We start from the raw sequence: 13,082 nt of genomic DNA, 5'->3' as shown, positions 1-13,082 counted from the left end.
AAGGCCAGGTTCAACCAGTTGCTTGTATCAGCAGGCAACTCCTCCCCAGAGAGGGCGATTGAGAGATAAGCCTTTGCTGTGGTTTCGTCCTTGAAGAAACTGAGACCCTACCTGTTCGGGACTCACTTAATAGTTCAAACTGACCACAGGCCCTTCTAGTGGCTGATGCAGATGAGGCCCCAAAGGTGGTCCGTTTTCTTACCTAGGGCTGATCATGCCAATGCAGATAGCCTTTCCAAGTTCTTCCCTTAGATGGTAAGAGCTACCAGGGTATAGGTTAGTTGCTTACCACCTTTCATTTGGAGTGGGGTTATTATACCTGTCAGCCATTAGGTGGTCTTCCCCCAAACGTTTTGCCTTCTCCCCTCCTGTTTTGCTCAATTTGTTTTTGTTGGCCTTAGGACTCTGCACGCTGCACCAGTGCTCACCAGTGCTAAAGTGCTTGTGCTCGCTCCCTAAACCATAGTAAAATTAGATTACACCAATTGGCATATTTAACTTACTTGTAAGTCCCTAGGAAAATGGTATACCATATACCCCGGGTTGGTGAACTGGTGGGCCTGCAGCACTTATTGTGCCACCCACTTAAGTAGCCTCTTAAAACGTTTCCCAGGCGCATGCCATTGCTGTCTGTGTGCGTGTGTGTGTGTAGGTGTGTAGTTTTAAACTGCCAATTCAACCTGGCAAACGAAACTTCTTGTCAAGCCTAAAACACCCTAATCCCCTTATTATTATTATTATTATATATTTTTTTTTTTTTATACATATATACATATATGTATATATGTGACACAAATACACACACATACATATGTGTGTGTCACCCCTAAGGTAGGCCATAAACAGCCTACAGGGAAGGGTAAAGTGTGTTTACAAAGTTGTACATGTACATTTATGTTTTACATGTCCTGGTAGCAAACAAATAAAAAAGTCATTTCACACTACTGTGAGGCCTACCTCATCCATAGGGTAGCATAGAGTTACATTATCACATTTTAGTAATAACTTTAGTTTGGGACAAGGTAGAAGTGTCATGTTTGGTGCCTAATGAATTATAATTCAAAAACCTCTTGAATGGTAAAGTCGGATTTTAAGTCCCAATTCTAAAAATTTCATTTTTAGAAAGTTGATATTTTCTGATCCTAACCATTCTGTGCCTGCAGCCTATTTCTTGGGTCGCATGAGTAGAAGACGGCAGTTGGCCTTTGTGTATTCCTCAGAGACAGCCACACAATGGAGGGATTAGATATTGGTGGGATGGGCCATCCTGACAGGATGAGAGGGGCACACGGTCCTGTTTCCTTGGTAGTGATGTTAAAGGTGCCCAGATAGTCCAAATCCAAAAAATGGGTCACAGACATTTTTTAGCCAAAAAGGGCCCTGAGAGTGCCCTGAGAACCGAGAGCAGACTGGGACCTATCTGCTCGACAATCTACCCAAGGTGTATCACTAGTCGGCCTGACTTTGTGGTAGCTCCCCCTACGTTCTTCTCAGCAAATCCTGTTCAGCGGCTCTTCATAGAAGCGATATCCTGCCTCCTGAAGCCCTTTGTCGGCTTCAACCTGCAGCTTTGTCACTCTGGAGACTTTTGACTTCCACTAAAGAGACTAAATCTGAATGTAGAAATCTTTACCACAACTTTGTCCAACGGATCCCCAATGACAACGCCTCCTCCTCAGACACTGCAAACTGCCTTGTTCCACTGAACTTTACGTTCTCAGACATTTGTTTTTCTAATTCTTCTTCTAAGTTCAAAAGTAAGCAGAGACCAGGTTCAGTCCATTGTGGTTCGCCATAACTTTCTACTTTGCCCTGGTTTTGCAAGACTATGGCCCTCATTATGGCCCTGGCAGTCTGTTAACTGCCAGGGCCATGGTGGCAGTCTCAACGCAGCCGGGCCAGCGGTGAAGACAGCCTCATTATGAGTGTGATGAGTTGGCCTCTGCCCCACATCCCTATTTATACTGCCCCCCTATACCGCCAGGGTATATTAGCATCGCTGACCCGGCGGTCCAATGAAGACTGCCGGTGGTATTAGGAGTTGGCTTTCCACCAGGGTTTCCGCGGTGGAAGCACTGCCACGAAATCCCTGGCGGAAAGGCTACTCATGACAGGAAATTTCTTTCCTGTCACCGACAGATGACTCCGCCACCCCCCAGCAAGTCCAATACCCCCTAACTCCCCTCCATACAAGAACCCCCACCCCTCTACCAGAACAGCACCCCCTATCCATCCCCCCTCTAGTACAGCACCCCCTACCAAAACAGCGCCCCCACCCCGCATACACGAACACAGACACCCTGACGCACACCGCATACACTCATTCACGCACCCCACATACACTCATTCACCAACACTGACATACACGCATTGACTCACATGCATCCATACATGCACTCACTTCAACATTTATACGCGCATTCACTTCAACATTCATACCCGCATACACACACGCATACACACACCCATACACACATGCATACAAACACGCATACACATTTACATACACACACTCAGACAACACCCACTCACACACGCACACACAACACCCCCCACTCTCCCACCACGTCCCCTGTCGGAAGACCGACTTACCTTGTCCGGTGAGGAGGTCATCCGGCAGGGAACGGGCGATTCCACCACCAGCAGCGCCCCGTCATCAGGAATCCGCCAGGCCGTATTACAGGTCATAATATGGCTAGTGGAGTCCTTTTGGCGGGGCGGGGTCAATGGTGGAACCACCCATGGGCCTCTAACAACCAGCATGACTACTACAGGATTTCCACCCAAAATGTAGCATAAATCCTGTAGTACTCATAATATGGTGCTGGCGGTTTTCTGGCACCCACAGCTTTGGCGGTCTTCTGAAAACACCGCCAAAGTCATAATGAGGGTCTATATATCTTTTAGGTACTATTTTACCCTACTAATTAGATTTCTCTTGTTTTGGTGTCAAATAACGTATTACTTTTATTCTATTCTTCTAAACAATTGTGGGATGTTTCTTGTGTTGTGTTTTCCCTTTATTACTGTTTAAGTGCTGCATAAATACTTTACACATTGCCTCTAGGTTAAGCCTGACACATTTTGTGCCAAGCCACCATGGTTACGCACAGGTTAATTTAGTGATTTTTTGTGAATTGCCCTGACAAAGAGTATTGCTGTTGCTTTAGTAGGGTTTCATCCCCCCCTTAATCAACAACCCGATTTCTCACATGGGTGTAGTAAGGAAATTCCCCTTGTTGCTTGATCACCCCCCAAACTTGTTGACTGATGTTTCAGTTTTTTTTGTATTGAGATTACACTGAGTCCTCCCTTCCAGGCCTACCTGTCAGTGTTCTGACCCTTAAAACACAGTTGGCTTACACCCAATTGGCATATGTTAGAAATGGGGTCTTTGGTTGGCAGTCAGGTTACCCCCTGTCCAGACAAGGGCCCTCACGCTTACCCCCTGTCCAGGGTAAGTCACACACAATCCAAATTATCCTGTGCCTATCCTCTGGTAACTTGGCACTGAGCAGTCAGGCTTAACTTAGAAGGCAATGTGTAAAGTATTTATGCAATAAATCATGCAATAACACAGCATAGCACCACAAAAATACACCACACAGTGTTTAGAAAAATATTTAGGCCTCATTACAACCTCGGCGGCTGGGGGGCCAAAATACCGCCAGTGCTGGTGGTATTTCTGGCTCCCTATTATGACTTTGCAGCTGGGCCAGGGGACGGTAACAATGTTACCGTCCGCTGGCCCAGCTGAAAAGTCACATCAACATTGCAGCCGGCTCATAATAGAGCCAGCGGCAATGCTGATGTGCAGCGGATGCAGTAGCATCCGTCGCACATTTCACTGCCCGAAATTCGGGCAGTGAAATGCGCGATGGGGCTATGCCTGGGAGCCCCTGCACTGCCCATGCCAAGTGCATGGGCAGTGCAGGGGCCCCCAGGGGCATCCCAAGTCCCCCTTACCACCAACCTTTCCATGGCGGTGTTTACCGCCGTGGCCAGGCTGGCGGTTGGGGACTCATAAGGCTGTCATGTCTAACAGCATACCTTAAATTACTTATTGGTTCCTAGTATATGGCACCAGAAGTACCTAGGCCTGTAAGTTAAGGTATTCCTGCCCTTACAGAGGTTTGCTGCAGACTATTCTCCTCCTCCTCCAGGATCAAGGTTGGTTCCTGGTTTTCCTTCAGCTCATCAGGGCATCCAGCTATAAGGAGGCAGTTCAGTTAGTCCCTCAGTACATTATGGAGACCCTGCTGGATTTCATCCCCTGAGTACTTTACGGAGATCCTGCTGGATTTCATCTCTTCTGATAGAAGTGCTGTCTGTGTCTTTGAGGAATTAATCCCCAAGACAATTGAGTACTCATGCTATACCAGTCCCCAACGTTTGACTAGTGTTTCCTTTTGTTTCCCATATTCCCTTCCCTTTCCTAAGCTCTGGGCTGACTGGCTCGCAGGGATATTTCAGAGTTAGGGGAAAATAGGAATTGACCCAGGATACATTGACATTAGAACGGTTTCCTGATACATTTCTGTTGGACCCAGTGGAGAACCTGGTTGAGTGGGATAGGGAGACCATTTGTTAGAGAGGCCAGTGGGGTCAGGGGTGTAGCTTCAGGGGGGTGCTTGTGGTTTTTCAACCCCTAATAGATATATTTTCTTATGAATAGACTGGTACAGGTGCTTCCAGTCGGGTAATGTGAGATATCAGTCGGATTTCAGCAGGTATTTTTACATACACACAGACAAAAAAGGCACACACACTTTGTGAAAGTCCGAAAAAATATTGGCTATTTTACAGAATATTGTTTCTTCTCTCTTAGCACTCCTACCAGACTGCATTCCTCTCCCTTTCCACAGCCCCTTAGGCCCCACTCATGCACCCTGCTTGTCATATATTGTATTTAAACATTATATGCCAGAGTGATTGTTGGAAAATCTGAAGCTCACCCCCCCAATCTTACTGACCAAGCTACGCCCCTGATTAGGGTTCTCTTTCTGGAGAGCGATAGGCAAAATTACCTATCCCTCTTGCTATAATAATTTGCTGTCACCAGTGATAGTCATTTGCAGCCTGTTCAGAGCACAAAAAGCACCATATCTGCTCTTCATGACCCCATAACAACACATTGCTATGGGGTATTTGTATAAGCACTTTGGAGACCACAATATAACACACATTACCAAGTGCCTGCATACCCCTTTGAGGAATTAATGCACTATACAAATCAATATAACATAACATAACACATTGTGGTCTCAAGCCATTACATGGGGCACCCTTAGTGAACATGTGTGATTGTCATGTTCACTAACACGAGAATCAAAAACCTGCTAGGACACACCACAGCTTTCTTTGCGGTCTAACACAAAGCAGGGACACCTGCTGTCCAAGGTCACACATGAGGACAATTCAATCAACACACACAAGGTTTAGAAGTAGAGCAAAATGCACAAAACTCAGTCTTCAAACACAGCATGTGCACATGCAGACTGAGTTGCAGTGAACATAATTGTGCTGTTCTAAGCGAGAGCCTGCCAAGTACAGGTCAGAGCCTGAAGCAATGTTCATGCATTTGCAACAGAGTGCCACTTGTGGTTAAGTAGCACAGTGTATATGATCACCAGAATAAGTACTTCCAAGTAATCCGGTGTACCCAACTCAAAGAGAGGCAGTGGCACACAGAGTGTCTCAAGGCAAGGTGATCAGGGGTGCAGGGCAGAGCATCTCGGACAACCCACACAAAAATCTGTGGTTTCTAATATTTGGGAACCAAAGGTTTTCTTCACTTAGATGATGCTTAGTATAGCATAAGAGCAGTGTCTGGATTGGGTGGGGAGCCTGTGCTTGTGGCCAATGCCAGGAGGAGAGGAGCACCGAGGCAGTCAGCACCAGCAGGTGAGTATTTATTTTAAATGATTAATCGCCTAAATCCCCCCCACCCACCTCCTCCACCCCTCCTTGTCATCCCACCACTTTAGATTAGTGTCAGCCGCCACTGATGTTCAGATATATATTTACGTAGATCTCTGAAAGATTCTGAAGTCAACCTGTCCACTGCGGTTTTGATTTCCTTTTCAGCATCACGGAGATCACCCTTGGAGCTCACAACATTAAAAAGAAGGAGGAGTCGCAGCAAAACGTTCAGATACTTCGCATATTTCTTCACCCAGAGTACAACCCAAAGACCTTAGAAAATGACATCATGCTTCTCAAGGTACTGCTTGCAATGATTTTATAAAGGGTTTGGCGCATACTTTGCCTGGGTAAGCAGTGCTTAAATAGTGTTGTTGGTTGCAGGTGCTGGCACCAGCACTCTGTTTTGGGGACCAGAGTTACTTCCTCAACATCAAACTGTGACACAGATCATGTAACATAATTTTTGCTTTAATTTAGGAGACTTTGAATATATAATGAGCTATACCAAAGAGATCACTAGAAAATGCAAGAAAAAAAGAGAAGACACAATCAGATCATGAAAATCAGACATAAAGGGGTGTACTGGTTATGTTTTAAATTAGTCAGAAATAATACAAATGTAGATAAACAACCAATTTACATGTGCAGTCACTGTGGCCTCTCTGAGGTATTCCTTGAGCTACTGGTAGCTCTCCAGGTACCTAAAAGTAGCTCTCCTCTGCACAGTCAAGTGAACTCAATTATAAGCTTTTGCTGATGTGAATTAAAATGTATACCAGATTTCAAAAGCATGTGTTTGAAATGTAAATGTGTGTACTTTCAGAATCCATAAATTGATATTTGATGGAAAACAGTTGAATTTCCAAAATATAAGCTGATATTTGAGAAATAAAAATCAAATACACACACAGGAGACTTTTACTAATTTATTACCTTTGTGCCATTGCCTTTCAGCTATGGCTTTTACCTGCTACCCATGTGGAGGTATGCCATATTTACTCCTGGCAACCATGCTTGAAGCACAGAGGTGATCTCTGCTTGTAATCTTGCATATGGCGACCACTTATGCAATCTTGCTTGATATGGTTACTACTACATCTCTAATAGTAATTGTTGCTCAGGAGGATTTTCATTGGACACAAGTAGCTCATAGTACACAAAAGTATGGAGACTATTGCTCTGGAAGTTCTAGCCAGTAAGTCTTCAACATAGTACTGTGGGAGGGAAGTGAAAATCAGCAAACATAGGCATCAACAGAACCTAGCTTAGAGATATATTTAACGAAACATTTATTCTTTTATGGCACATTATGTGTCAAATTGTACCTAGTTCTGGAGAAAGGGAACCCTTATGCTTTTAACTCTTTGATGCATTTCTGAATCTCTAAATGAAATTAGAGATCTGGGAAAATCAGACGTGCTGGGACTATGGTAAAATGACCTGGCTTTACACTTTTGTAGTGGAAATGTTCAAGGCACCACGAGTCCTCCTTAAAAACCACCAGCGCCCCTTCAAAGATGTTCAAATATCCTTGAAAGGTTCTCAGTCACCTTCACAGAGCCCTCAGAGGCCATCATCTCACTATTTGAGGCACTTCACTGTCTAGCAACACACCCATCCGGCTGATTAACATCAGGCCGCATCATTGACATATACTCTGGCACTTCCAGAAGGGTTTTGGAGAACTCCCAGCAATGCCCTAGCAACTGTGTCTGGCTTCAGACAAACTGAGAAACATCTCAGGCCCACCTCAGACTCTCCAAGCAAACTCTTATCACATTCCACTGAGAGACATCAGCCTTCAGTCACCCACATTTGGTCATTGGATACCTCAGCCAGTCTACAATTCATATTCAGTCATCCCAGCTATCATCGGATGGCCCTCACCAGATGTCCCTTAGAAATTCTCAGCATACCTACTAATAGCGCCTCAGAGACCCTTAGCCAGCATTCTAACAACCCTGTTGATTAGTTCATACCCTCCAAATTGCCCTCTGCCAGATAGCTAGTTGTCAGCTCAAGTCACTATTTACCTGCAGATCACAATGTTGCTGTTGGAACAATGGGGCGCCATTCATTTTCTTTCCCCATCAACAGTGCTGAACACATCCAAGTCTGCGCTTGTTGCTGACAGTGAAAGAAGGTGGATGTTAGGGATGTGAGAGATGGCTCACAAAAAACATTGTCAGTTTGACTTTCAGCCTGCCTTCAGAAATTCCTGATAGGTCTTCAGACAGCCTCAGACAGCCAATAAACACACGTATACCACTCCCAGAAACCCCCTATTACCTTTCGGAAACCTCCAGCATGCGGTCAGATAGCCCCTTAGATACCTCTGTTTAGCTCCTAGACCTACCTACCTGCCTTTCAGCTTGCCTCAGACACCAGCGTTAGGTATCTAAACATACTAGGTGTTCTCTCAGACTGCCCCAGCATACCATTAGAATATACACGCTTCCTCTCGGAGAACCAAGTCTTTGCCGACCCTGAGCTGGTCATTAAATACTCTCAATAGGCTCTTTAGCCAATGAACTAACTGGCACTGCTCACATGCTTTGGAATGCCTATATGAGTGTACCTCAACCAGCTGGTTCTAATACTTCCAGCCCTTAGTGACTCTCATAGTGCCATTGGACACAATTCCAGCAGGGCTTTAAAAAGACCCTTCTTTCATCCTTAGAGGCCATCTGCCAGCTCACCTCAAAATATCTAGCTGCCCTTCTGAGAGTATAATCCATTCTTCAAATACCCCATTTATTTAGACATCAGTTCAGTCAAAAATGCCCTGGCCTTCAGTGACTATGAGTGGCACGTTGACTGCTGCCTGTTCTCACTGTAGCAACTCCCCTAAGGAAACAGTGACAAAGAGAAAAAGCCAGTATAAAAAAGAGTGTGATAAAGAGACAGGACCTGCAGGGCGGTGGAAAAATGAGTCATGAGGTGCAGTGTAAAATTACATAGGTTTTGTGTTGAAAAATGTCAATTCTATTAAGGACGCAGAGGTGAGGGTTACTCATGTATCTCTTGTATTGGCAACTCTGAAGCCTTCACAATTCAACCAAAAACCTTCAACAGATTGTGTATCGCTACACTACATTTCCCCTAACCAGAACATGAACTGTAACCCTTTAACATGCATGAATGGCTTTATCCTGTCTTTCCATCATTTCTACCTCCTCTTTTCTTATTAATGCTAACCATACTTCAGTTAGTAATCTGGAGCATTCCATCACTCCTGCTACTAACCCACTCCTCTAGAAAAGGACCAGAGGTATTTACACCATTGCATCAGTTTATTCTAAAAGCACTAAAACTCTAACTGCAACACTAATCCATGATGATATTCTTAAGGAAAAAAAAGATGATCTCCAATTACAAAATTTCTCTTCCAAGGGATGGTAACTGAACATTCACTTTGAAGCCCAGTGGGATAATCCTGGCGCCCGTGACCTTAATACAACTGAAGCTTTACGTTATGGATGTTAGGCGATTTTGCATGCATTCTGTGTTCAGGACTGGTTGCCAACATTATGCACATTTAACTCTTGCTACCACTTGGGCTGCAAATCCCAAATGCTTAAAATAAAACTTCTTAAAGGTGGATTCCAAGGACCAATTGGCCGCTTCCAAGTTGTCTTTTGATCTGCATCCCAAAAGCTTTGTACGCCAAAAACAATATGTCTCAACTCCAGCCTCTGTCATGACCCAAGAGACCCATCTAGCTATTGTCAGAAAAGACTGTAGTCTGAAGGGTTTAATGAGTGAGATCAGTAACTGCTGGAAACCCATTGGATCTAACTCAGCTGTCATTCTCTCATAAGCTCTAATGCAGGGTACTATACTGAGTTTCAGGCCAGGTGAAAAAGCTGGAAACAAAATTGCCCATTGTTAGACCTAGTATCCTTAGGGTGGTCTTACCCTAGCCTTGTAAAAGGGCATAAGTAAACCCAAACACATAAAATAGGCAATCCGAGACACCTCAGCCACTCAATGTTTGTAGGAGTGCATTTGGAAATTGTCACTTCTATTTTACAACACTGGGTCCTGATGATGGTCTTGCGGATCTGGTGGTAAATCCACACAGCAATTTGTAAACCAAAGGATGTTTCTCAGTCAGAAATAGAAATACATGCAGGGGAACATGCCCCACTGAAATCGCAAATCTAAAGGACCCCCTTCTCTATGCAAATTCTCATTGCTTATTCATGCTGGTTGCGTAGGCTCATGAAGACCTCAGTTTTTCATGAAAGGCATGGGATTGGCCAGTGTTCTCTGAAATCTCACACAACTAGATGTAGATGTAGATGTAAGGATTCCTCCATTACCACCTGCTAAGTTTGGCCTTGGTGATTTGTCAGGATGGACGGAGACTGTGGGAGAAGGTTCGGAAAAATCCAAGAAAGTTCCAATAGAGGTGGAAACAAAACTTGAGTCCTTAATAAAGTAGTAATTAAGCCTATGTTTGCTGTCTGCCTTCTTGCTTGGACCTCCACCTTCATTATCATGGCAAAGGGCAAGAAATCATCGTTGTTCTTCTCACCCCAATTCTCAATGAATTTGTCCACTGGCAGGGCATATAGATTTATATGCCAATACTTCTGTAATTGAGTGGTCAATAGGGCAGAAAAGAAGCAAAACAATACACTTCACATGGTTTCCATCTGTCCAACAGACCTGGGACATCTAAAGGGTTCCAGCTTCCAGTTTCTGGAGTGTGAGAAAACAGGGCTGATTGCAGAGGCCCCCTAACTTTTTGTCCCCATTTTTCACTTTTTGCTGGTGTTTTCCTGACTCTGATGGTGCCCTGGGTACTGCTAACCAGTCCCAGGGCCTGTGCTCTGTGTAAAATCAATATGCAAATTAGGCTAATTATAATTGGCTAAGTTAACCTATCTATAAGTCCCTAGTATATGGTAGGGCATGTAGGTTTAGGGACCACAGCATAGGTAGTGCACCCATAGGTGCACTGCTGATGTGCCCGCTGTCATAGGTGCCTTGCTGGCTGCTTTTAAATTAAAGTTATATGCAAATTCGACTTTTGAATTAAAAGTAGCTCCAAAGTCTTAAACAACCTTATTTTTACATATAAGTCACCCTAAGGTGTGCCCTCTGTGCCCCTGGGGCTGGGTGCCATGTAACTATAAGCAGGGACCTTATAAAAATAGTTTTATAAGCCCTGGTGAGGTAAAAACAGCTAAGTTCGTTTTTCCCTCATTATAGTAAATGGCCTTCATAGGCTAGAATGGGGAGACTTTATTTTAATTTTTAAAGTCCCCTTAAATGATGGATACCAAGAGTTTGGTATCAAATTAATTGTTATAATAAATGCCACAACTTCCGGTTGTTGGATTTAATATAACTTGTTCAGGTAAAGAGTTTGAAACTTTACCTGAAAAGTTGCCAATTTCACCCCTCCATTGTTTTTGCTTCTGTGCTCTGATTGGCCAGCCTCTAGTAGCCTGGCCAGGCTGCCTTGATGAGGTGTGAAGTGGCCTGGCTTCACACAAAGGAATGTGCCTGTGGGAGGGAATCTCCCCTCAGCAGATGGTGAGGCAGGAAGGGGGATGGCTGCCAAACTGGTCTTCAAAGGCAGAGAAGGACATTTGGAGCAACCAGCAACACCCCCACATCCTGCAACCCCAGACAACTAGGTGCCCCCTTGATTAGATTAGGAGAGGGCAGGAGAGGGGTGTGTTGATGATTTTTAGCCACGCCAGTGGGTGGGCTCAGCCAGATGTAACCTCCAAAAATCAGATTCAGCCATGATGGATTTTTGGAGAATGTTGCCTCCTGGGATTGATTTTTGCCACACTTCCCAGGAAGTGGTCATCACAGGGGGAAGGACCCTGCACCTGATTGGGGAACCCGGACCCCCCTGCTTTTTACCCAGGAGCAAGGATAAAACTGGCAGACCTGCACCCACACCTCAGTTCCCTACCACATCCAACAAGGAAGAACTACAGAAGAAGAAGGACTGCCCTGCTGGACCCCTGGCCTGCACCTGGAACCTGCACTCAGAAGGACTGCACTAGCTACACACCTGGGTTTCACCACAAGAAGGACTTTGCCTGGCTTCAACTGGTTCAAGGAGGGACTCCCTGTTTGCTACAGGTAAAAAATTGCTAAACAGAGTCCCCTGCACCAACTCCTGAAGAAAGCGACCAGCTGACCACTGTCCAGTGGCCAAAAAGGAGTTTGCGCCAGGTGCATTCTGGGAGTTGTAGTCCGCACCCCCCCAAGGACCATCTCAGAACTTCTGGACACTTGGGGTGAGCTGTGGACCTCAAAAGAACCTTAAAAGGACAGCTGGGAGAAGCTACAGAAGTTTGGAGAAGTTTGGACAACTTTTGAAAAAAAGCTCCATAGGGGGACCGACCCGCCGCGGCAACTCTAGCCAGCTTGCCTCAACCGCGACCCGGCCTGATTTGCTGGTTCGTCCCGGTAAAGAAAATTTCCGAAAAAGAGACTAAGTCCAAAGGTAAAAAGTTGACCGGGACCTCCCAGCCAGCGTATCCGAGGAGGGCTCCAGGGACGTTGGATCAAGATCCAGGTTTACTCTGGTCGAAGGATTTTCACCTTGAAAAAACAACTAAGTCCGAAGGTAAAAATCTCCACCGAGGATTCCCGCGACGCGTATCCAGAGAAGAGCTCCAGGAGGTCAGATTGGACGGGCAGGTTCGTCCCGCTGAAGAAAATCTTCGAAAAAGAGACTAAGTGAGAAGGTAAACTTTTAACCGAGGCCTCCCACGGCCTGTAGCCAAGCAGGGCTCCATCACGGCCGGCCTTAAACTTTGACTTTGCCCCGGTCGAAGTGCAACCAGAGGACCCGATTGGCGCTTTTTTGTTTCTAGGCGCTAAAAAAACAATAATTCTTTAAAAATTCATATCTCCGGTTCCCCTTATCCAATTTTATTAGTTTTTGTGTCATTTTAAAGATAAAAATATAATCTATTTTTGTAAATTGGTTTTGGATTTTTAAACTGTTTCCTGTGTTTTAATTAATTACTGTTTTGTGATATTTGAATGCTTCATACTCTGTCTCCTAAGTTAAGCCTTGACGCTCGTTGCCAAGCTACCAAGGGTTGAGCTGGGTTTAATTTACTGAGACCTAACTGGACCTTGGTGGAGGTTAATGGCCTATTGCTAAGTGTAGGTAC

At 44.9% G+C, this 13,082-nt stretch overlaps 1 protein-coding gene across 1 annotated transcript in view; it reads left to right on the top strand.

Annotated features, from left to right (window-relative positions):
• The window catches only part of LOC138299766 (granzyme B-like), a 140,484-nt gene that overhangs the window by 33,727 nt on the left and 93,675 nt on the right, over positions 1-13,082 (top strand). The window contains exon 3 of the mRNA XM_069238306.1: positions 6,088-6,223. Within this exon, the coding sequence (XP_069094407.1) occupies positions 6,088-6,223 (136 nt within the window). The remainder of the gene's footprint in view (positions 1-6,087; positions 6,224-13,082) is intronic.

Source organism: Pleurodeles waltl, chromosome 6 (genome assembly GCF_031143425.1).
Source record: "Pleurodeles waltl isolate 20211129_DDA chromosome 6, aPleWal1.hap1.20221129, whole genome shotgun sequence".
NCBI classification, from domain to species: Eukaryota; Metazoa; Chordata; class Amphibia; order Caudata; family Salamandridae; genus Pleurodeles; species Pleurodeles waltl.
This window is presented reverse-complemented; position numbering and strand designations above follow the sequence as displayed.